Consider the following 24,504-nt stretch of genomic DNA (forward strand, 5'->3'; position numbering starts at 1 on the left):
AGTACTTGTGACTTATATTAAATACAGCACAACTGAAAGCATTGTTGTAAGCAAACATTTAAAATCTCAAACATTTGAATTTTTTGATAACCCATGAAAACAATATGGGGGTGGGGAAATTGAGTATAGATTGTCATTTTTGATCCTGTGGGGATGGCCAGCTGTAAGTTACATGGAATGTGTGACACGGAATAGTTTGGGCAGATTTAGCTTTTGGAAGTTGTGTAAAGTAAATGCAGTGTTATCAGCTTCTGAGAAAATCATGAAATTGGCTTAAAAAATAGACAAAAAATACACTTGGAATTCCTTTTATTTACTCTTGAGCCTCTAGGGTTCGTATTTTCAGGCTTAGTTCTGTACCTATGAAGGCTAGAAACTCATTTTTTAAAAGAAAAGAAATAAAAGGAAAAAAATTAAAAGCTGGAATTCTAGCATAGACACATGACTCCAGGGTCTGGAGCTTTACGACTCATAATAAAATCATGAGAATTAGCAACACTGCTCACTGTGGTAGTAGGGCCACAGGTAGGAAGGAGCGGGTGGTAATATAAGCAACTAATAGGTGACTGTAAAAACAAAGTACCCTTACTGTCCCCAACATTTCTGGGGCTATATTCAGCTATGGCTAAGTCCCACTGACTTCTATACAGATTTCACCCACTTACCCCAGGGCTGAAAATGAACTTTGCAGAATACCAAAGTGGTGACAGTTACACTCATATTCCCTCTGAATGCCAGATCAATGCAAAGTTATGCTACTTTGCTTTTTACATCCCATGTCATTTATGCCATCACCCACAGCACTGTCAAATTTGTCTCATAGATTCGGTTGTTGGCAAACTACTACCTGTTCACTGAATATTCTTACCTTACCAGACAATTGATTCAGTGATTTTTAGTGTTTTACACTAGCACTATACCCAGCATACAATCATCTGAAGATTGAACTCTTGCTGGCAGTGCAATTTCATTATACAGATTGCTTAGACTTCTGTTGTATTTCCCAGGAGCTGAGTCATATGACAAGGAAGGGTCAGCAAAAGGGATACACAGAGAGCCCTGCAGGAGTCTGAATCCTCATATTGCAGGACTCTGGTGTGGAGCTCCTTGCACCCAAATCTTTGGGATGGACTGTGAAGGATGGGGAAGGTGAAGCCATATCTATGCGGCTCCTTCAGCCAACCGTCCCACTCATGGAGGAGATGGGGCCACCGTATCCACAGAGGTCTAACAGAGGGGATTGTTCCTTAAAAATGTCTGCTACTTAGGTTGTGGCCTGGAAGGAGGATTCGTCCTTAAGCACACTGAATTGTGGTGAGAGCAATGTATCAGTGGAACCGTAGTCAGAGGGCCCATGTTCCTTGGAGGGACAGTTATTGAGAGGATGTCAGTGGAACAGGGAATGCAAGGAGTTAGACTGAGCGTAAATTCAGCCACATAAACAGAGCAGTTCACAGGGTTTAATAAAGTTCCGTTGTTCAATTTAACATGCATTCACTTCACTCCTTGTGAACAAAACAGGTGAAGCTCGCATTTAGAATCCAGAATATTTTTATATTTTAAAAATGTGTATTAGGTTGTGTTACTCCCTTCTACCTCTGTTTCTCAACATCAACATAGTCACTAATAGCGGTGAGTAGGTGTATAGCACTGTCACTGCACTCTTACTGATATGAGTGCTTCCAGCTATGTACAGTTATTCCAATTAAGGCTCACTTTGTAATCTGATTGCAATATACACTTCTTGAATTGAATCAAAACCTCATCTGTGCCTGCAGACATGGAAACTGATTGTATATTGTGTGGTAGAGATAACCGGGCCGAAGACAAAATCTGGACACTAGCAACTGTGAGTAGTAAGGCCCACATCCTCAAAGATATTTAAGCATCTAACTCCCATAGGGATCTGGCCCAAACGTTGTCAATGTCAGTATCTCAGTTGTGAGTGGACTAAAACAATGGCAATACAAGTGAACTGACGCAGGAGTGATACTGTGTGTGACACAGGATAGGTCCATCAATGGCAATTAGACAGAATGGGCAGGGATGGTGTCCCTAGCCTCTCTTTACCAGAAGTTGGGAATGGGCGACAGGGGATGGATTACTTTATAATTTCCTGTTCTCTTCATTCCCTCTGAAGCATCTGGCGTTGGCCATGGCAGAAGACAGGATACTGGGCTAGGTGGACCATTGGTCTGACCCAGTATGGCTGTTCTTATGTGACATTCAAGATCTTTCTTTTCTCATTTAGCATAACCAAAAAATTTGACAGATGCAACAGGCAGATTTTTTGCAGCTGTTTCAACTAGGTATAAAGAGCGTTTTGTAGGTTCAACATTTCAAATTTTAAGGACATGGTTAAAATGTTACTCTTTAAAAATGTAGCATCCTTGGCTGTGTGGGGAAATTATCTGATATTCACATATGAATTACTTTGAAGCATATTTATTTTTTCTTTTCAGGTTCTTTTGCAATACACCTTCGTGCTGCGGACAACATCACTGTGACAATTAAACCTGGGTCTTCTGTTCCACCACTAAAATACTGTAAAATTTGTACAGGACAAATATGCAAATCTGAACTCAGGATAACTGCTGCGGTAAAAGAAGATATATCTTTCAAGTGTGAGACACCAGAGAAATATTTAGTTATGGAAATCAAGAAGAACATTGGTAAGATGTGTGTCTGCTTTCTCTTCAGTTCGTATAAATCTTTTGCCTTTTACTAAAGATTTCCCCTTTTAGAATTTCTGAATCCCCTGACATTTTCGTTTTGTGTCTGGTTCATAATAACACACAGGAATATCTTGTTCATTATGCTATCTACTACAGGCAGAGCTAGGGAGAAACCATTCAGGGTGGAAAGTTGATATACAGCTGCTTATGTGTGGGAACTGCAAAAGCTGTTTGCTGAACTTTGCATGTTTGTAGCTCAGAATGTGAAATATTGAGTTGCCACCTTTGAAACCAAGTTGTTGCAGAAACAGTTCTGAATAAATGAAAATATTATATACAATTCCTTATTATTCTTATTAATTTACAGGCCCACTGCAACTGAATCTCCTAGCACAGACCTCAGAACATTTCCTTTAACTTTAACAGGCTTCTGCAAGAGAGCAGGGCCTGTGCTAGCAGATCTGGCAGCGATAGGGGTGGCCTTTGTAGGTATAGTGTAGACTGAGTTACTGGGATGAGTCACCGTGTGTTGATTGTAATGCATAAACATTCATCCATGCATGTTGGCTCATAACACAGTGATTATATATCTTTTCCACATTGCACGCACACAGTTTATATATGATCATTAAAGTTAACAACCATGTACAGTAGGACTTCTGCGTAGTATAACAAATTGATAGCTACCTAGGACTTAATGGTTATCGCCATGCTGCGCATCTGAGCCTTTCGCTGTGATGATCTAACAGTGGAGATACTTGCATCCTCATACTCCAAAACACAGGCCCCTATCCAACATTGGGAAATCAGAACTAATCCTTGGATGTTAGCAGTATAGGACCTCTGATGCACATTTGATTCAGCTCAACAGAGGGCAATATACATACATACATGCACACAAATTACAAAGTCAAAGCAATCAAAAGCTAGGAAATGCCAGAATGAAGGTTGCCCATTCACTTGAATTTGTCCCCATTGTGCATGTGCATTATGATACAATCTTTAAATACAGAATCCAATTCTACAGGACCCCTGCCTCATTCAGTGCACAGGATGGATGGTGTGCACTTAATGAGCAGCTATTCAATGCTCTGGTTTGTGCTTACTGTGCAATGTGTGGTCCTAGACCTTATTTACTGCACACTATTAAACCTAACTCTGAGTACAGAATTATTCGTTTCCTCCTGGGCTTTCCTGTGGTACTCACCCCTATTGTATCTGAGAGCTTTACAAACATTAATGGATGTATCGTTACAGCACCCTTGTGAGGTGAGCGTGCGATATTATCCCCATTTTACAGTTGGGTAGCTGAGGCACAGCAGGTAAGGTCAAAGGTATTCACTAATTTTGGGTGCCCAATTTGAGACTCCAAGGACCTGATTTTTGAGAGTACCTAGCACTTTATAGCTCCCACTGACTTCCAGTTGAAGTTTTGAATGTTTAGCACTTGTACAAATCTGACCCCAGCATCTCAAGGTGCACATCCAGAACATGAGCAACACACAATCAGTGAATCACACCTGTGAAAAATTTCATTTAAGTGGTTTGCTTAGCATTATATAGGAACTCTGTGGGAGAGTCAGGGAAAGAATCCAGTTCTGCAGGGCATCATTCAACTGGCTTAACCACTGCACCCCTCTCGCCTTCCTGTAATCTCCTGCCTCATTTACTGCCAACTTTTTCAGCAAATGAGGTAGGGTTCCTACAGACAACTCTGCCCATCCAGTCCTACACCCACTCTCCCCCACACTCCATGTCCTTGTCAGATCTCTCTTTCTTCCTAGTCCCAGTCTCCCCAGCGCCTTATCTGACTTCATTGTCCTCCCTGCTTTTCTCTCACTAGCTCCCAGTCCCAGCATGCCCTCCTGCACCAGCTCAGTCTCTTTGCCCAACCAGTCATTCCCTCCAGTCTCCATTTTTCTCCTCCCCTACTCCCTCCAGTCCCAATCTCACCAGATCCCTAGTCCCATTATACTCCTTTCACTCCTCTCCGCATTCAAACAAGAGACAGTGAATATTTCCAGCCAATGGGTCATTGAGAGCACAATGCCCAGCCCCACTCTGATCTGGAGCAATTACTTCAGAGAAAGTCCTTCTCTGGCCTGGTGGTCCTGGGCTGGCACAAGCTCATTTATTCTGTGGGGAGGGTGTGTGCACAATCCGTCAGCAATAGGAGTTGAGGGGTTGGTGCATGCTCAGTGAGGACAGAATCTTTGCGGACTGTAGCTTTTAAGATCTAGCAAGTCTCTATTGAGCATGTCCAAACTGCAGTTGTTCAAAGCCTGGTACACCAGTCCCTTCTGGATGCCTGGTAGTGCACTCTGTGCAACATGATTTCAGAGGCAAGTCTTGTACGTGCTTCAAACACTCAAGCAGTGTTGCCAACTCTTATGATTATGTCAAAAGTCTTGCTATATTTGATGGTTTTTCTTAAACGCCCCAGTTCCTGGAGTCACGAATCTCAGCTTTCATTTAAAAAGAACATTTTTTGTCCTCATGGATGTGGAGGAAAGATTGAAAACGTGAACTATAAAGGCTCAAAAGAACCCAAAATGTACTTGTTTTTTCAAAATCTGACTCAAAAGATAATGAATCGCATTATTAAGGGGGGCCTGACTTATGGTTTTTGAACACCCAAGGTTGTCAATACTGTTCCAGCTTTCTCAAGAGGCCTGCAGGGAAGTGTACAGTGCATGTAATTTCATGTCTTAAAACTGTTTGCCTTGATTTGCTAGCTGTTAAAACAGTGAGGGTATGTTGCACACTGTAATTTAAGTGGTGGTGGGGATTTATGTATAATTTAATAGAAAAATCTGGACACAGTGTAGGGGAGGAGGGGAAACAGCAAGTTCCTCAACTGTTCATGATTTGTGCACCTGCTTTGTGTGTGTCTATTTTAGACTGTATGTCAGGCCTGTGCCCCTTTGGAGATGTTCATCTTCAGCCATCAGGACTGCCTCGCCTTAACAGGACCTACATCTGGGATGTGAAAGCCAATAAGAAGGTTGGACTTGAACTGAAATTTTCTACACCATGGTTAAGGCAGATTGGGCCCACAGACACTTGTCCAGATTTAATCACTTACAGTATCAGCAGCTCTATTGACACTACCAAAGTCAACATTGGAACCTTCTGCAGAAATGGCTCAGTGTCTCGAGTCAAGGTGCAGGGGGGAGTTGTCATGGCTTTACAGCTCCCGTGGAATTCAGATCTCACCACCTCTGGCTTTAACATAGCAAACAGATCTTCCATAAAAAGTAGGTACAGTATACTATTTACTTATTTATTTGCAGTTATAATTAAGTCCTGTAACTTGCAAAAGGTTTTTTAATCTTTGTACTTGATTAACTTGAAACAGGAAAAAATCACAAAACTAAAAATCACAGGCAATAAGGTCTAATCATTAGTACTTTCCTATTTTCTTTTCATCCTCACACCTTAGTCCCATCTAATTAAAATCAACTGAAATATTTCCAGTACTCAGTCATGTTCCTTGCTTCAGAGCTCCTTGCTATCAACTTTTAGTTTTGTAATTACTCTAATTTACTTATTTCCCTCTCTGTTCTTATAGTTATCCTATTTTTAAAAAAGGTTTTTAGATTGTCCTCTTACTTTCATGATTTTTAGTTCAATCAGTTCACCTAATAATTATGAAAAGTGATGTTTCTATTTGTGACTCAAACAGTACTATCCAAACTCTTCTTAAATTGAGACTTTATAGGATTTTAAAAATAAACCAAAAATATTTGCAAAACAGTAAAAACATATGAATAACAAAAACGATGAGAATGGATGAAGACTACTGTTGAATCTATTTTAACAGCTTCTTTCTTCATAACTTGCTGAACTCCTCAGGCTTACATTGCAGTTTAGGAAACTGGAAGAAGGATGCCTGGAAGGTACATCAGCCTGCCTGCTCATGTTTTCATATGCATAATAGTCTGTTTCAGCCCATTCCCTAATGTGAAACTTGCACAATTGCATTTTTCATCTGTAGGAGCCATGGCAAAAGATGGAGCCCTCTGTGTCTTGCTCAAACAAATACCTTTTGGTTGTGAGACGTTCCCACCTTTTACCTGGATGCCTCAGTCAGCATTAGTTGTGGTTGGAAACTGCTTCAGACACACAACATAGGTGCATCTACACAGGCAAAAATCAGATATGTAATTTGTCACTGACACAGTAGCACTAGTTTTAGCTGTTGAGTAGACAGGGTGTTGTCCTCCTTGCTGCTGCTGGTCAGCAATGAATCCTGAATATATTAGTAGTTCTCCTGCATTTTGCTTTCTGCACTGATGCCTGCTTAGTCAGGGAGTTAGTTTTTAATTCACATGTCAGACATGTTACAAGGCCATCTATAGTTGGGTTTCAGCTACCGCCTTACATATTTGAGACTTGCCTTGTGTACTCTTTCTAGAGCTCTGAAATCCTAGGACTCAAACCGCTACACAAGTTCTCCAGTGATTTGAATGTCCTCTCACTTGTGATATTGTACATGAAATTCGGAGAGGCAGTGTAAGTAAACACAATTATACAAGTCTCACACATTCTCCTGTGGAGCTAAGCTGAAAGTTGGATCCTTCACTCATGTGGTAGATGGGCCTGTGTTTTTGGAACTTAACTCTAAGCCAACAGCAAGAGCAGATTCTTTACCTTCTCTGTGGATCAACCATTTGAGGACGACATCACCAACTCCAATATATGCACTCTTGTTTTCTTCTATAATTTAGCCTATTGCTGAGATGTATATTAAAGGCTTTTTTATTTGAAGGTACTGTTTGTCTGTTGTTATTGTACTGTACTGTGCATGTGAATATGTATCTTCTTTAATGGTACCTTATTTTTTTCTGTAATAGGGTTGTGTATTATTGAATCTACTTTTAAAGGAGAGATGTCAGCAACCCTAATGTCTGCCAACTACCCACTGGGATTCCCAGAAGATGAGCTCATGACATGGCAGTTTGTTGTTCCTTCTAACCTTAGATCCAGTGTCATCTTCCGCAACTATAGCCTTTCCAACTGTGAAAGGAAAGAAGAAAGAGTGGAGTATTACTTACCTGCAGTGTACAGTAGCCCTGAGGTTTTGAAACTGAGTGACAAACAACCTGCCAATATTCCTGGCAATTTCAGCTTGTCCCTGCAGGGCTGCGATCATGATGATCAGAATCCTGGGATCCTCAGTCTGCTTTTTCAGATTGTAGTTCAACATCCTCAGAATGAAGAGAGTAAGTAGCCACTTGTCCATTATTCCCTCTTTATGCTGATTATTTCATTTTCTCAATTCTTTTGTTAATGTAAACTGGGCAAAAAGATCACATGAAAGTAGGCTTCCTGCTTTTATTTATAAACAGTGGGGTTGAGCTACACACAGAGTGATTTTTGGTAGAGAATACTATTTCTGACCACCTGCTGTTGGAATCTTTGAATTTTGGACGCAACATGAGTTTAAGCAAGTAGGTTGCTAAGCAACATTGAGAGGTCTGTGGTACTGTGTTGGATGCCAGGGAGGGTTTCATTACAGCAAGGTGAATAATATTCCCTAATCTGCAAGGAGGGGTAAAAGGTACTACAAATCTACACTGCATTTTTTAAAACAAAAGCAAATTAAGACCCCCTGCTTCTGTTTCAACATGTTTTGTGTTACGTGTATTGAGTAACTGAAATCTTTCTTTTAAATTGTCTGTAATGTCATATCTTGCATTCTGTACACAGTAACTATGCAGTAGGTAGCTTTTCAGTAATCAGTATATCCCCTGTCTTGGGACCTGATTCACTTCTCACTGAAGTCAGTGGAAAGACTCCTGTTTGCTTAACTGAACTGGTTAGTCCTGCAGTGTGTTTCAGTACAGAAATCAAGGTCCTTTTTAAACATAGTCATGCATATTTTATTTTCCCTTATTTGACTCAAACACTTTCATAACTTGCTGCAGGGTTGGAAACCCAAACACAGCAGCGCTGTGCTAGTAGATGAGAGCCAGAGACTGGAGCTCACTGCAGCATAAACCGCCCAGTTTAACTGATCAAGCTCAATAAAATGAAAACCAATGGCAAGAGCATTGAAAAGTAAATTGGATATTAAAAATTATTTCACTTTTAGTCCTAGATGTGGTATTAGTAATATAAATAAGGACTTTTTTCACTATTCTGTGCAAATCCTTGTACAGTGCCCATTCCCATATCATCTGAGAACCTTCCAGTAGGGTAATAAGTCAGATTACTTTTATCTGGATGTTGTCCCTCTACTAGTAGGACTGTTTGAATGTGTAGGGCATTCTGCTATATCATGTCATTTGTCACTCAGACTAGGTTAGCCGGGTCATTTTGTATCTTCTAATCTCCAACTGTGATTTGAATTACACATACATCAGCTGTTAGCATCTAAAACAGAATAAGTTGTTTGACCAACTGTTGCTAAAATCTATGGTGTGGTGGGTGGGCCATGCTACTGGATATCAAACAGACTATCTTTAATGGTTTTAGTGATCACTTTAAAGTCAATATAAAGAACTCTATTTAAAATGCTGATTGAAATTTCTTATCACATAGGAGCACGTGGGCTTTTCACAGTGAATGATTTTAGAGGGAAACCTGTCCTTGTCCGCAAAACACAAGAGACTTTAACAACTTTGCAGAAATCTTTGGTCTTTTTGGGAAGAAGTGGAATCAGTTTCTGAAACTCAAACACTTGAAGAGATCAGCTGTGATTTTTCAAAAGTACTCCATGTTGGCTGAATTCTGCTTTCACTGGAAGCCTTGAATTCCGTGGAAGCCCTGTTAGGCCAATATGAAGTGCTTTTTAAAAATCCAAATTCTGTTTTTATTGCACTATATGCCTATTAATCTGAACTAACCTCACTAGAGGGAAAAAAAAAGTCCGCTTTGTACGTGGACTTAGTTACAGAGAATATGTTTCGATAATGTTAAAGGTGTAACTTAAAAAAAAAAAAACCCCAAAAAACTCTGCTGTCCATACAAAGTATAGGATCAACATCCAACATTTTGGAGACTACCATAATATTCAGCCGATATAATGAACTGTGTTAAAGATCATTCCTCCTTTTTTTAAAATTTTGTCTGATGCTTCATATTCTTTGCATGGAATTTAAATTTTCTTTTCTTGTTTTATTGTGACTATAATTGTTTTCTAAAAGTACCAGAGACATTAAGGGTCAGAGACTTTTAGATTAGGTGTGTTGACTGCTTTCTAGAGTACATTTACAGGGATTTTGTGGCTCTATCTTTTTATGAGTGAACAAATGAATGCAAGATCTGTAACTGACAACATCCATGATTTCAGAATAGAAGAGGTGCTCTGACTGGTTGATGATGATGATGATGGGGGTGGGGAGGGAGGGTGTATGTGTTTGAATTTGTTTTATTCTGTTTGTTTCTAGATGGTTGCTGGCTCAATATTAGCCAAGGAAGAGTCTGAGAGATGGTATAACCATTCTGTTGTCATCTGACTTTGTACAAAGGACCTTTTCCTGCTCCACACTTGTATCCAAGAGTGTGCCCTCTTGTGAGTCCCAAATTAGGGTTATCACAGAAAATTTGATGGGCATATGGGGTGCCCCATTCTACCTCGCAGTTCCTCTTGGTATAGACCAACTTCTTGTCTATCATGTTAGAGTCAGCACACCTTGTCCTTGCTGATATCCACATTGAGGATTACTGTTCTGATCATTCCCTCTGGGGCACCTGGCATTGGCTGCTGTCGGAAGACAGGATACTGGGCTAAATGGACCTTTGGTCTGACCCAGTGTGGCCGTCTTTATGTACTTATGTCGATGACTGTTGGTTTAGTTTAGGATCTCATGGTCTCCATGATAAGAATAGTATTGACCTGTTGGTTTGTGTCTCGATGTTCAGAGGTGGGCAAATTCTGGTTCTCCGAGTCCCAATTCAAAGGCATATTGGAGGGAACTGTTGTTGTCATGGAATTATTGCCTACTTCAGACAGAGGCCAGGTACATCATGGTGATGTACCACTTCATTGGCCTATTTAATTTCAGAATTCTGTGAGGTGGAACACAGAGAATGGGCCATTCTGTCAGGCCTTGTAGGACATCATAACTATCTCTTATACTTGACTATCAAATTGGTCTCCTAAATTTTCTCTCCTTTTATGACATCCTCATGAGTCATTTTGATATGATGTATGTCTTTCAAAACATGTGGGGAAGCAGTTACTGCACCAATGGTGTGGAAACTGCATTTGGAGTCTGACTGATTTATAATGGAGAATTTCTGGAAGAACCATGCAATAGGGAAGGCTAAGAAAACTTTCATGTTCTCCACTATCCATGAGGTTGTGGTGATTGTCCTCAATCAACACGTGCATGGTGATGTACAGAATATAGCTCAGACAATAAGATAAAATCCCTGCTTTGAGGAACAGATCAGTGGAACTATTAGTGGTAGCAAGCAAGTTAGCTAATGTGAGATGACTCTACTTAAAAATAGGGCCCATGGTTATTCACTGTGAAGAATTTTCCAACTACTTTATGGATAAGACTAATTGATTGGATATGATTTGCCTCCTTGATAGGGCATACCTGTAGGTAGCACAAACAACATTTTCTGAGGTGAGTTTATTATGGAGGTATTTTGGGGCTTGGAGCGCTGCAGTTTATAACCTCCAAAAAGGATCCATGTCTTTCTTGCTTTTTAAAGAAAGTGTGAGGTTTAGGGACCATTATTGGGAGAGATCAGTAGCTCCCTAAGTAGTTGGTGCTAGGAATACTCGAGAGAAATTCTCACCCTTGCTAAAGAGCCCATTGTTTGGTGGTGGTGATTTTTCCAATTACATCCCTGTCTCTAACTTTTTGGTTTGGGGGTGGTATCAAAAAGGTGGTGGGAAAGGTGTGGAGGTCTCTGATTTCCTTAAATTCTGGCAAATACGGATTTCAGCCAGGATTTCATATGGTTACTGTACTGGTCTTGTTTGGCTGATCTTACCTTTGTCCATTGCTAGGAGGTGTAGATGCTGATTCTTTTAATTCTATCAGCAGCCTTGAATCAGACGGGCCTCCCATCGAGGTTGTGTTGACTCATCTGTGAATCTTGATTGAGGTGAATAGAGGTGTGCTTGAATGGCTCTAACCTTTTAAGAAGATGCCCGTGGTAACTATGGGTAGTTTTGCCAGCTCTCTAGCACAGAGGCGCCGACTTTCTAATGAGTCAGGGGGATTGGTGTGCTTGACCCCTGCTCCGTCCCCCCTCCATTCCTTCCCCTGCCCTCGAGTGGGCCCTGCCTTGCTCTGCTCCCTCCCTCTGCCAGCGCCTCCCGTACACTGCAGAATGGGTGATCATGGCAGGCAGGAGGCACTGATTGGTGGGGCTGCTGGTGGATGTTCAGCACCCACCATTTTTTTCCTTGTGGGTGCTCCAGCCCTGGAGCACCTTCGGAGTCAACACCTATGCTCTAGCACAGGGTTCTTGTAGAGGTCTCTTGTCACCCAGACTGCTCTGTGTATCGGGAGCTGCTGTAGGAGACAGTGAAGTGTATTGGCTGTAGTGCTGTCAGCATGTTGATGATGCTTCCTTGTTTTTTGTTTTGTTTTTTAAACTAGATCCAGGTTGTAGAGGGCCTCTGAGTACGATACCTTGCAAAGATAGGGGCGTGAATGAGAGCAAGATGACATGAAGCTCAATCCAGGTGTTATATTAACTGGTCAGAGGAAGCTACTTGAAGATCTAGACATATAGATACCTATATATGTAGGAATGTCCCTTTGTTTAAAAAAAAAAAAAAAGAGCTAAATTACTCTTAACCTACAGTAACTTCAAAATCACAGGTTAAGGTAAGTTGATACTTCTGGGTAAAGTGCAGCCCTGTGGAACCACTTGATAGAGGAAATGACTTATAATACTGTTGCCTGTATTAAAAATAATAATCCTGTAACGGGAGTCTAGATGATGCAAGTAATAATGAGCTATAAAGTTATTTATCTGTAGTTGGTCTGGCTTCAGCTCCTGTTGGCAGAGATTAATAAATTGACACATGACAGTTGTCTGGCTAAAATGAGTTGGTGAGTTAAGAACAAATGCTAATGGACAGAAGTCCACTTTGCAAAACCGTCACTGCAGCTGCTGCTAATTTAGCAGGCCATCTCCGCATGGAACAAAGCTGAAATGGATTCACCCTGGAGGTGAACCATCTAGGCAGTGGTTGTGACACATCAACAGTGCCCCTTTTTTGGTTTCTGGAGTATGATTTAACCTTTAATCTGGCTCCATTCGTGAGCAGCAAATTCCTCAAATCCTCAGAGTAAGTTCATGTTTGACAAAGCATGTTTGCTTATATTCAGTGTACAATGTGTCTTGAAACCCTAACTGAATAAAAGCATTATTCAGTTAATCCATCTTTGTATCTTTTCTGTTTTGGATAGTAACGTGGAACTTTAAGGTATTATGTCCTGCAGATCAGATGTTAACCTAAAAATCCTTGCTGACTATTTGCATTTTATAAAATACAACAATCTCCTGGGTTTAAATAAGAACAGTGGTTTCTCTGGGGATTTTAGTGGATTTCATGGGCAGTTTTATATAATTTTTTCTTTCAAAGGCTACAGATACCTCTTACGCATCGGATCTATTGAAACTGTTGATTAGTTTCTCATTACAGAGACAAAAAAACAATTAGAACCACATTTGACTTCCAGATTAAAAAGAAAATTGATATCTGCATGTTCTAAAGGCATCCCAAACACTTAGATAAGTTTTACTCCTGTCTGCAGTGCTTACAGTTGGGTGCCAGGGAAACACACATAGCTGTTCTCAATTAAAAACAAATATCCTATCTGTGCTACCACATATAGGTGATACAAATCATGGAGGAAGCATGACCTGGTGGTTACGGCACTGGACTCTCTCTTCCTGTTGAGCCATTGACTTACTCTGTGACCTTGGGCGTGTCTCTATCTTTGTGCCTCAGTTTCCCATATATAAAATGAGGATAATGCTGCTCACCCACCTTTTTGTAATGAGCCCCATTTTTATGCACAATGACTAAAATTTTCAGATTTTGCCTACACAATATCGAGCACCTAAGTAAGCTGCCTGATTAAGTACTAAATGCTCACAGTCACCTTATGTGGGTCTTGTGGTTGTGCAGTGCCTGTGAAAATGCAGGCCTCTCAGTCCATACTTCATGTAGGTGCTCAGCTCGTATATGCACATCCTCAATGCCTGCGTCACCGCCACTTATCCTTCTGGTTGAGGACAAACTTTGGAGTCCGTCAGTGGTACCACTCAATTGGTCAGAGGAGTCACTTAACCACAGTGCTTCTATCCCTTGAGAGGAGTTTAATTGATTGCTTTACTACTAAACCAGTCTAGTAGCTCATACCTTAAGGGAGCAGAACCTTACAAGCTTTCTCTGACTGAATAATAGCTTTTCAAAAACTAGACTGAATTGAACAGAAGGTAGTTGCCGTCTGTCAGGGCAAATGCAGCAAAAAGCCACATTTAACAGAATCCTCTTCCCCTTTGATTTCCATTTAGAAAACATTGTGTGGGACCTCACAAACTGAGGCTCTTATCTTGCAGTTAATGGAAGAGGCCCAAAAATAGGTGCAGTAGGACTAAGTAGTCCCAGTCCCCTTCAGTTAGTCACACCACCCCCTAGCTCTATCATTTACCAGATACACTTCTACCCCGGTATAACGTGGTCCTCGGGAGCCAAAAAATCTCACTGCCTTATAGGTGAGACCACGTTATATCGGGTTTGGGCCGGTATGCCGTGCTGGAGTGGACCAGCTTCCCCGGCGGGAATTTAAAGGGCCCAGTGCTCCAGCTGCTGTGGGGAGCCCCGGGCCCTTTAAACCACCACCAGAGCTCTGGCAGCGGGGATTTAAAGGGTCTGGGGCTCCCCACAGCAGCCAAAGCCTCTCAACCTTTAAATCACCCTCGGGGCTCCGGCCGCCGCGCTTGAGTGGTGATTTAAAGGGCGTGGGGCTCCACATGAATTCTGATATAATACAGTAAAGCAGCAGGGCTCGGGTGGCTCTTTAAAGGGCCCGGGGCTCCCCACTGCTTTACTGCGTCATATCTGAATTCGTGTTATATCAGGTCGCGTTCTATTGGGGTAGAGGTGTATCATGACACTTCCTGAGCTGTGGGGGAAAGCCTTTCTTTACTCCCGCTGGAGGCACACATAGACACATCCCTCGAGCATTCAGATGATTGGCATTCTGAAAAGAAACAATATTCTCTGGGTTTAAAAACAAGCACAGGTCTCTTACAAAAAGCTTATAGTCCCTGTGTGTGCCATAGACCTGCAAAGACAAATGGCCTGGGATCCTAGCTTCCTGAGAGACTGCTTAAGTCCCAATGCCATAGTAACACAGCTACAGCCAGAAGAGCGGTTTGAGCAGGACTGCGCTCTTTATAAAAGGGTGGGTGGTATTGGCAGGGCATTCTCTGCGAGGGCCCAGGGACTCTGGAGCTTGCTTCCCACCCCCCAAAATAGCCCATATTTGATGACCAGGCATTCTGCAGAAATCTTGTGTGTGATAGGGAAAGATAAAGGTCTGTTGTGTGGGCTGACAGACAATTCTTCTGGATTTTTTTTTTTCATGTTTGCTGTCTGCTGGCTGAGGCAGATTGTTAAATACCAACTTTTGATTACTGAAGGCTGATAGTTGTCAATATATTTGTATTTATTGTAGCTGGCTGTAAATTTTCCAATGAAACAGTTTTGTCAGAAAATGATTCTACAGAATCAAAATGTTCTACATGAACATGTCAATTCCATCTGCACTTTTGATGGAAACCAGGCAGGCTGTCCAGCTTACAAGCTAGCCAGCTGCCTGCTTGGAGGACTCCCCATGTTCTCTGCCTGGAGTTTTTTGAAAAACTCTATTTTGGTGTTCTCAAAAGAGAATTTTCTAAAACTTCTGTTCCATAGAAAAATTGACATTTCCAACTCTTTTCTGATTCAGAACAAAAAGACTTCAAAAATACCAAATTTTTCATGGAATGGAAATTCCAGTGCTCACAGAGCTCTAATATTGATCATACTCAGTGGTTATTGTAAATTAAATTATAGTTAGTTGCTCACAGTTTTGTACATGTGTGCATTTTAAATGTCCGATCTAAAGAAATAAGTATTGGGAGGCCATCTTTTAAACTATATGATCTCAATAAACTATTTTGCAAATTTACCATATTTGGCAGTTTCCCCTCCTCTTTGGACTTTGTTAGCTGAGTTTGATTATGAATAGACTCTGAGCAACCAGACAACTTTGTTCACAGCTAAGTTGAAGAAACTTAAATTGTCTGATAGACTTGTAAATGGGGGGTGAAGACAACTTTGCAATCGATGTAAATCTGAGAAATGAGAACTCTTCCGTTTCAAATCACTAGTGTGTGTGACCAGTAAAGTTGATCAAAAAATGTAGAAAACCTTTAGCAAACTGTTTTTGCAAAAGTTTCATTTCAATTTTTCAAAATTTGAAAACAATCATGAGTTCTAATGGCCATTAGTTGTCGGTTGTGGCTCAGCATGAGCAGTACTTTTTGACCCATCTCTCTGTCCTTCCCTGGGACCCCTTTCAGGTGACAGGCCTAGTCCCTGCACTCCTCTCAGATGATTCGTCCAATTTTCTGCTTGGCTTTTGAGACTGCAGCGCCACTGTTTGCCAACTGTGTTTCCTGGCAGGTCCAACTGGTTTTGGTTTCTGCAAAAACAAACAAAAAAAACCTTCAGAAGCTGTGATTAGTATGAAAAAGCAATGTCTGTCATTAGCTTCTTGAAAACAAACTATTTATCCATAGGAACATAGCATTCACAGAAAAGGGCTAAAACAACAAAAGGCCTAGATGCATGACTCTCTTACCTAAAACTTAGCAATTCCCTCAATTTAGGCAGGCCCACTTATCCTAAATTCACCATCCACCATTCCTCCACCTCTGGGGATCAGGGTTCCATCTGCATTCCTGCAGATCCTGCCTCTACCAGATTTTGGACTGAGACTTTCTTTTAAGCTCTTCCAAATCATTTCATTTTCCCCATTTGGATTCCCTTCTCCCCTGGTCCAGTTACCAGCTGCCATATTGATCAGAGGGGGTAAAACTTCAAAGGAATTGACACCTGTATTGTTTAAGTACAGATGATTGGCTGTCTGGACCCAATCATGCAAAACCACCTGGCTGATGTAATCCCTAGTTATCCTTTAACAAGCAGTATCTTAACCATCAAACAGAGGGTCACATAGTATTCAGAAAAAAATGTACTACTATCTCCCGAGTTCTTCATTCTCAATTTTGTTTTTAAGGCTTAAAATAAAAACAAACAAACCCAAAATGTAAACATCACAGAAAAGTACTTTATTCCTTTGTGAAAGTAACATCAGAACAGTATTGCTGTAGTTTATGGTATGTAATATGGAGAAATGAAATTAATTAGCTACATAGTATCAGTACTCTATACTTACTCGGCAAGTTTCATCCACAGATCTCAAACCACTTTACATGGGTAAGAAAGCGTTGTTATCTCCATTTTACAGGTGGGGAAACTGAGACACAGAAAGGTGACTTTAATTACTCAAGGTCACACAACAAGTCTGACAGAGCTGGCAATAGGACCCAGAACTTCTGACTGAGTCTGGTGCCCTGTCCACTGGTCTTTTATGACCATTCTATAGCACCTACTGTGAATACTATAGCTGTGACCTAAAGAATTTTCTATAGCAAGCTCCTTATATTCTTGCATAGCCTTTTCAGAAGGGACTAGCATACATGAGATTATGTGGGAAGTTGGCAAACAATAAATTTGCTAAAAATGCACTTGGGGGAGAGGGGCATCAAAACTATTCACAAATTCATATCAAAGTCAGCTGACAGTTTCATCCAAAAAGAAAAATCTTTGGAAATATTGAAACATTTGACACTTTCAGAATGAACCGTATTGACATTTCCAAAATGAAATGTTTCAAAACGACATTGCTTCTCCTGTGGATCGAACACTTTTTGTATGTGTGTTTTGTGTTTCGGTGACTGAAACTGGAAAGATTCAGTTTCGTTTCAAAATGATCTGATTTTATTTTTCTAGAACCAAAACTAAATATCAGCTGTTTACTCAGCTGTACATATCATCCTTCTGAAGCTGGAAAGGATAGAAATGGAATTGGACTTTGTTATAACAGGCTAACTCCTAACCCAGAAGAACAGTTACTTGTATTAATTCCAATAGTGTAAAAAGGAAATAATGCTTTCCTAGCTAATGACATCTGATTTTTGGAGAAGAGAGGAATGGGATGAGGTTCCAGTTCACCACATTTATTTAATTGCTGTGTTGATCTAATTCTCTCTTTTTTTTTCTTTTTTCTTTTTTTTCCCCATTTCAGATGTAACATACTTGATTGACTTACGCAAAGAGAGAGACATAAGTATAACCATACAGCCAAAATCACCACACAGTGGGCGTCCGTTGCAATTTGAGCCAGAATGTTTGATCTGTAAAGATCTTAGAACCTGTGAACGTAATGTTACTTTAACATCAGGCAACACATATGACATTTTCTTCCTGTGTTATGATTTGGAGCATCTGAGGATCACAGCTGAAAAAACCATAGGTATGACAAGAGTCTCGTATTTTGTTACCTACCAGAAGGGTTCTACGTGTTCTCATTTCTTCAGTATTCTACTGAAGGTTCAGGCTTGTAAATCCTGCTTTTCATTTGTGCGTAAGTGTGGTTTGGCTTACAGACAGGTGCTGAACAAATAGGTGGTGGGTACAGTAAGTTAGTAAATAAACCAGTTTGTTTTTAAGATGTAGGGATTTGGTAACAGAAAAGAACAGCATAGCTAGTTTCTGGAAAAATTCAATCCTAGCACATGGAAGACAAACAAGTGAGGGAAGCTTCTTGCTTAGCACTGGAACCTGTCTTAGGACAGAGCTGTAGCAAAGCTCTCCTTCAAACATGGGGCAGGTGGCATCCATGCTTCTTATACCAGATGTCTATACAATTCTATGGAAAATCTCATGAAAAGTGTAGACAAATGGTGAAGGGAAGATAATATCCTGTGTGCTGACCACGTGCCATCAGGCAAACTCTGTGCATTTGTATTTCTTGGTTTTCCTTAATATCTTGTAACAGTCAGGAAAAAAGCTTTTGAAGTACATGAGATACACACACATTTTATTAATAGTTACTATGGAAAATATAGTGGGAAAGGTGACTATATGGATATACTCTATAGTGCATCCCCACAAGAGCAGAGCTCATGCGGAATTTGAGTTATTTCCATCTTTCAGCACATACCCAATACCAAACAATGGAACTCTGTTGTTTTGTGTTTGTACAGACCTAACCACTCTAGCACATAGTAAAACCTCATTGTAATACTTCTGCTCAATGTGAAAAGTATAGCTATAATCTGTGTCTCTGTGACTGCAGCCTGTTGGGATCTCAGATACTGCCAAAAGAAGATCTATGACCTCACTGTGCCCAGGACTATTTCCCAGCTCCCAGTTCGGCTGGATAAGTTTACTTGGAAGCTATTGGCTCCAGAAGAGATCAGTGTGGAAATAAGTTCTCCATCTTTGAAGCTACAACAACACATCCAAGAGCAAAGGTGCAATAAAAGTTACAGCTATGGCATTGTCAGCACCACCCAGGGAAAGGCGTTAAACCTTGGTATATTCTGTCCTGGTGGATCCATTGAAAAGATTCAGATGAGAGACAATATCACCATATCCCTAAAAACATTTGGCAGAGGATTCCTGAATGATTCTCTTAATCAGGATCTGAAAATGTCTTTTGTGCCATTTATTAAAGGTAAGGTGGAGGTCTGTTCCTTCACTCCATTCCCCAACTCCTTCAATATATCCATTAACAAATAACCATTGTACATCTGATAATACAATAACAGGAGTTACATTTCTTTGAGTCCAATTCCGATGTCATTACTTGAGCAAAGCTTCCTTTGAATCAATGGGGAGTTTTGCCTCTGTAAGGAGGGGATAAAAACTTCAGACTTGGAATTGTGGGTGGGTAGTTATAACATGGTTTACCTGCAGGATTTCCCTCATAACTGTTACCCAAAAATGGTGATAAGTGACATGTGTTACTACTAATGAGATATTGTGATTTTTCTATGTGAATCCCTAGTCACCATTGTAAGTGATGCATGTTTTATTTTAGAAAAGAGTGGCTAAGTAATGTATTTAAAGAGAGAGCCAAGAGCATTGGCAATACTATGTATACAATCTATCTCTTCCTGTACTACAGAGGAATGTATCTTCACTGTGACCCCAGACCCAAAAGCTCAAGTTTACCTACAGACCCCTAACTGGTTTGAGGGTTTGCCTCCTTATATTTCCGTGTCCTGGAATATCACAGTCCCCAATAAGCAAGTTGCTCGCTTAGCATTCTTGAAGGAGCGGATGGACATTACTTGTGAAACAGGACGTGCCTATGTCAACATAAAGGAACAGAAACCAAAGGCTGAAGAAACTGTGCGCCGTGAAGATGAGCTGCTTTCTGAGCCCCTGCTTATGTATCACCACTTCTGGGTAAACATCTCTAACTGTAAACCAGTGAATACGAAACAGCTGAGCCTGCAGTTCTGGGTGACATTTGTCTCACAAAAGACAGGTGAGTTGTCGCTGTCTTTCTGTACTGAGGGAGGATAATGCTCTGCGGTATGGAGGCTCTGGTGTTTTTTGTACACAGGTGTGGATATACTAGTAAACTATTTGCTTCATCAATTTGTTGTACAGAGAGATGCTTCTCAGCACCTTTTCTACATTTTGTAGAATACAGCATCAGATGCCTAAACTCTGTCAGGATCCTCTCTCTTTTTTGGTTGTATTGTCTTAGGGAACAATCAAAAGAAGTAAAAAGTGTTAAAATACTGAAGAGATTGAAGTAGCAGAATTGTGAGAGATGATTCTGAATTTAGTTGAAACAGAGAATGTAAAACTTGATGTATAAATTCCAAGATACTAAGGACCAATCTGTATATTAGACACCATATTCGAGAACATTTAGGAATATATATATTAATGATTAGATGTTTTCAATTGCATTATCAGTCTTGTTTTTCAGTTTCTTCTTTGCTATATTTAGCTCAAAAGTAAGTAAGAGGAGGATGTTCTCTTCTTAACTGAAGGTGGACAAAAGAGCTGCGGCCTCCTGTGGGATTAGACTCCAAGTCTGAACACTGATATTTCAATGGGGCTGCACACAGATTGTCACTATCGGATCTAAGAGATCAGGGCCTAGAGCAAATAATCCACTGTACAGTCATAAAAAAAATCAAATAAAATTAAGGACAATAGCTAGAATCAGTTCCCTGAGTCTTGGAGCTTTTTATTAAGTCAGTTTTTGCTACCTAAATTTGGCAATCATTTTAAGCATTGGAGAGGTATGAAATAATACTGAAATCCTGAAGTCATAGTGTATTTAATAACCGAAAAGCAAAACAACGCACATGTTTAAGATTGGCAGACAACTCACAGAGTGACACATGGGTAAGGACTTCTTAAAATTTCATTGTATCCTTTCCTCCAACTGCCTTTCCTCTTTGTATAATGTCTAGTTAGGCACAAATCCAGCAATCTGATCTGGTCAGGACTAATGGATCCTTACAGTCACATGGATCTGATTGTAGCAGTGGGGCCTTAAGCTGTACATAACTTGGTATAGAAACTTATCTTGTGTGTCTGTAAAAGACCTGGCCTGCTTTGGCACTGTGTAAATAATGAAGGTACGTATTAAATGCACAGTATGTGTCTGTCTGTCTCTGTCTGCTTTTCAACAAGCATCAGTGAGAAAATGTGGCACAGATTTTTTTTCTGGAATGGCTACTAATATTACTCCTAATTAATATTAATCATAAAATCCCTGCACTTTGATATACCTGAACTTCAAAAATCTTTGAGAGCCATAAACATGTACTTTAGAAGAATTTTTTTTCCCCCTAGACATCAGTAATTGTCTACATCTAGTGTTTTGTTCTTATTGTCCTAATTCTCCCCAGTCCATCCACATAAATTAAAATTTGCTTATGAATTTGGAGAACCTTCCTTGTTCTAGAAACAAAGTATGTGATTGACTTGTCTCTGATATTTTGTACAATGACGATCATTAGCACTTATGTAGTACTCTTAATGTCAGTAAAGTGATTTGAAGATTAACTAATCGTTGCAATGGTGCTATGAGGTAAATAATAACTTTTTAATTATTCTCATTTTTAGGGATGGGGAAACTCAGGCAGAGAGACTGGGTGTGTTGCCAAAGCTGCAGAAGGAATCTTTCAGCTAGGATTAGAACTCAGGAGATCCTGGTGCCCTGCCCTTTCCTCAGACTAGACCACACTTCTTTCTGATTAGTATTATTCCTTGAAATCAGAATATCGTCATCATCATAATATACCGTGCTTTCCATTTTCAAAGCTCTGCTGCAAACTCTGGTATCTATCATATATGGGTAAGCACCAGTGGTAGCCAGGGGCGACTCTATGTATTTTGCCACCCCAAACACAGCAGTCAGGCTGCTTTCGGCAGCACGCCTGCCGGGAGGTCCACTGGTAATGCGGATTCGGCAGCATGCCTGCAGGAGGTCTGCTGGTCCCACGGTTTTGGTGGCAAATTGGCGGTAAGTACGCCGAAGGCGTGGGACCAGCGGACCTACTGCAAGCATGCCGCTGATGGAAGCCTACCTGCCTCCCTCACGGCAACTGGCAGGCCGCCCCTCATGGCTTGCTGCCCCAGGCACGCACTTGGTGCGCTGGTGCCTGGAGCTGCTCCTGGTGGTAGCAAATTTGAGAGTCATATCCATCTGTCTTCGTTGTACACAATAATGCCATACATCTGCCAGCGGCTTTGTGTGTGTGTGAAGACACAGGAACTAATTGCTAGGAAAATAGATTTATAAAGGAGGATCTTTCTAAATGAAAGACACACAATGTACTGTAAAAGCAGCAAAGAGTCCTGTGGCACTTTATAGACTAACAGACGTATTGGAGCATGAGCTTTCATGGGTGAATACCCACTTCGTCGGATGCATCCACCCACGAAAGCTCATGCTCCAATACGTCTGTTAGTCTATAAGGTGCCACAGGACTCTTTGCTGCTTTTACAGATCCAGACTAACATGGCTACCCCTCTGATACTTGACAATGTACTATAAAAATACTACTTGCTCCGTTGGAAAATGAGGCCTGCAGTATATAATAAATCTTCGATTACTCATGTTTGGGAGTTCACATAAGTAAGAACTTCTTGGATGAGTAAAATTGTATGATCATGTCACTTACAGCGCTGCAGCTGTGCCACTGTAGCGCATAGTGAAGACGCTACCTACGCCAAAAGGAGGGCTTCCCCCATTGGTGGTGGTGTAGGTGTAGGTACTCCACCTCCCTGAGAGGCAATAGTTATACCAACCTAACTCCTGATGTAGACAGTGCTATGTCCCCTGTTGACGTAGCTCTGTCTATGTCAGGAATTAGGTTGGTATAACTGCATTGCTCGGGGTGGATTTTCCACACCTCTAAGCAACAGTTCTACTGACATACGTTGATAGTGTATACCAAACCTAGGTCTGTGACCTTGGGAATTAAAATGTCAGTTGACCTCTGTGTGCCTTCTGGGTATGTTTATTTAAAAAAAACAAACTTAAATATTGTGGGAGTTTTTAAGCTACTCTCCACATTAATGAACAGGCAATGTTCTATACTGAAAGGTAGGTTTAGAAAGAGACTCACTTAAGAGTCTGGGACTTGTTTTCAGTGTGTACAATAGTTAAAGCATTACCTCTGACTCTGTATACCCATACAGAAACGAAATTAAATCTTGCTATCATATGGTCTGCTTGCCAAGTGTCAATTCTGTGGTAGCTGATTCAGTTGCCACTGAATTTTCAGTCATCTGGCAAACTGAGATCAATAATGACTCTTCCTATGCACCTCCAGATAGTGCATATTGCGTGGATCAAAGGCACATTCTCTGTCACGCTCACTTCTAAGGCTATGTCTACACTGGGAATTGAATGACAGAACTTTTGTCTTTCAGAGGTGTTAAACTTCCCACCCCCGGAAAGACAAAAATTTTGCTGAGACAAGTGCCAGTGTGAACAGTGCATTGTCGGCAGGAGAACCGACAAAATGCAGCTACACTGTGTGAATTTTAGCAGCACGGCTGTGGCACAACAGCCATGTCGCTAAAAGCTGTGTAGTATAGACATAGCCTAAGAAGTGCCTCTCCGCTGAGATTCATTCAATGTCAGAACTAGGATTAGGATCTGGGAGTTCCTTGCTCCAACTTGTGTGTCCAATCTACAAGAACATCCTGCCTGTCAGAATAAAATTTAGTGCACCTTATTCTTCAGCTTCAAGGCCCCAATCATGCAAAACCCATATATCTGCAAGTAGTCCCATTCAGCTCAGTGGAAGTACTTGCATTCATAGCTGTGCATGTGGCTACAGAACTGAGGCCTAGAGCAAGAGTTGGCAATGCAGATTAGAACAGATTACATCACCTTCTAATGAACCTCTAATTCTTTTCCTCTTTAGTTCACTCTTCATTGCCTGTAAACTTATTTCTTTAAATGTGTTTTTTTTCTTTTTTAAACTTTTTTCTTTTTGTTTTAATTCAGTAAAACTTCTATAGCTCCATTCCTATAAACTCCTGCACCTTGGGTACAGTGACCTGCTTGCTTGATTTTTGTGAGGCTTTCATTTATGCACCTTAAAGATCTGTCGGGTGGCTTTCTGTTTGCTTGTTTTTTACATCTTTAAATAGGTTGAAGAAGAGTTAATGAAATGATCCTGCTATTTCATGCCTTTGCTGTTGGATCCTTTTCCCTTCCTCTTCACACAT

General features: G+C 40.7%; 1 protein-coding gene and 1 non-coding gene across 3 annotated transcripts in view; both read left to right on the forward strand.

Moving 5' to 3' along the window:
* The window catches only part of CDCP1 (CUB domain containing protein 1), a 41,298-nt gene that overhangs the window by 11,846 nt on the left and 4,948 nt on the right, over positions 1–24,504 (forward strand). For both annotated transcript variants that reach the window (XM_032782487.2, XM_032782486.2), the window contains exons 2-7: positions 2,463–2,672; positions 5,576–5,932; positions 7,532–7,900; positions 18,026–18,253; positions 19,079–19,459; positions 19,913–20,278. In XM_032782487.2, coding sequence (XP_032638378.1) covers positions 2,463–2,672; positions 5,576–5,932; positions 7,532–7,900; positions 18,026–18,253; positions 19,079–19,459; positions 19,913–20,278 — 1,911 coding nt within the window. The remainder of the gene's footprint in view (positions 1–2,462; positions 2,673–5,575; positions 5,933–7,531; positions 7,901–18,025; positions 18,254–19,078; positions 19,460–19,912; positions 20,279–24,504) is intronic.
* LOC116826010 (U5 spliceosomal RNA) lies at positions 2,681–2,797 on the forward strand. Its single transcript, XR_004373971.1, has one exon. It is a non-coding gene; the product is annotated as a U5 spliceosomal RNA (small nuclear RNA).

This window comes from Chelonoidis abingdonii, chromosome 2, assembly GCF_003597395.2.
Source record: "Chelonoidis abingdonii isolate Lonesome George chromosome 2, CheloAbing_2.0, whole genome shotgun sequence".
NCBI classification, from domain to species: domain Eukaryota; kingdom Metazoa; phylum Chordata; order Testudines; family Testudinidae; genus Chelonoidis; species Chelonoidis abingdonii.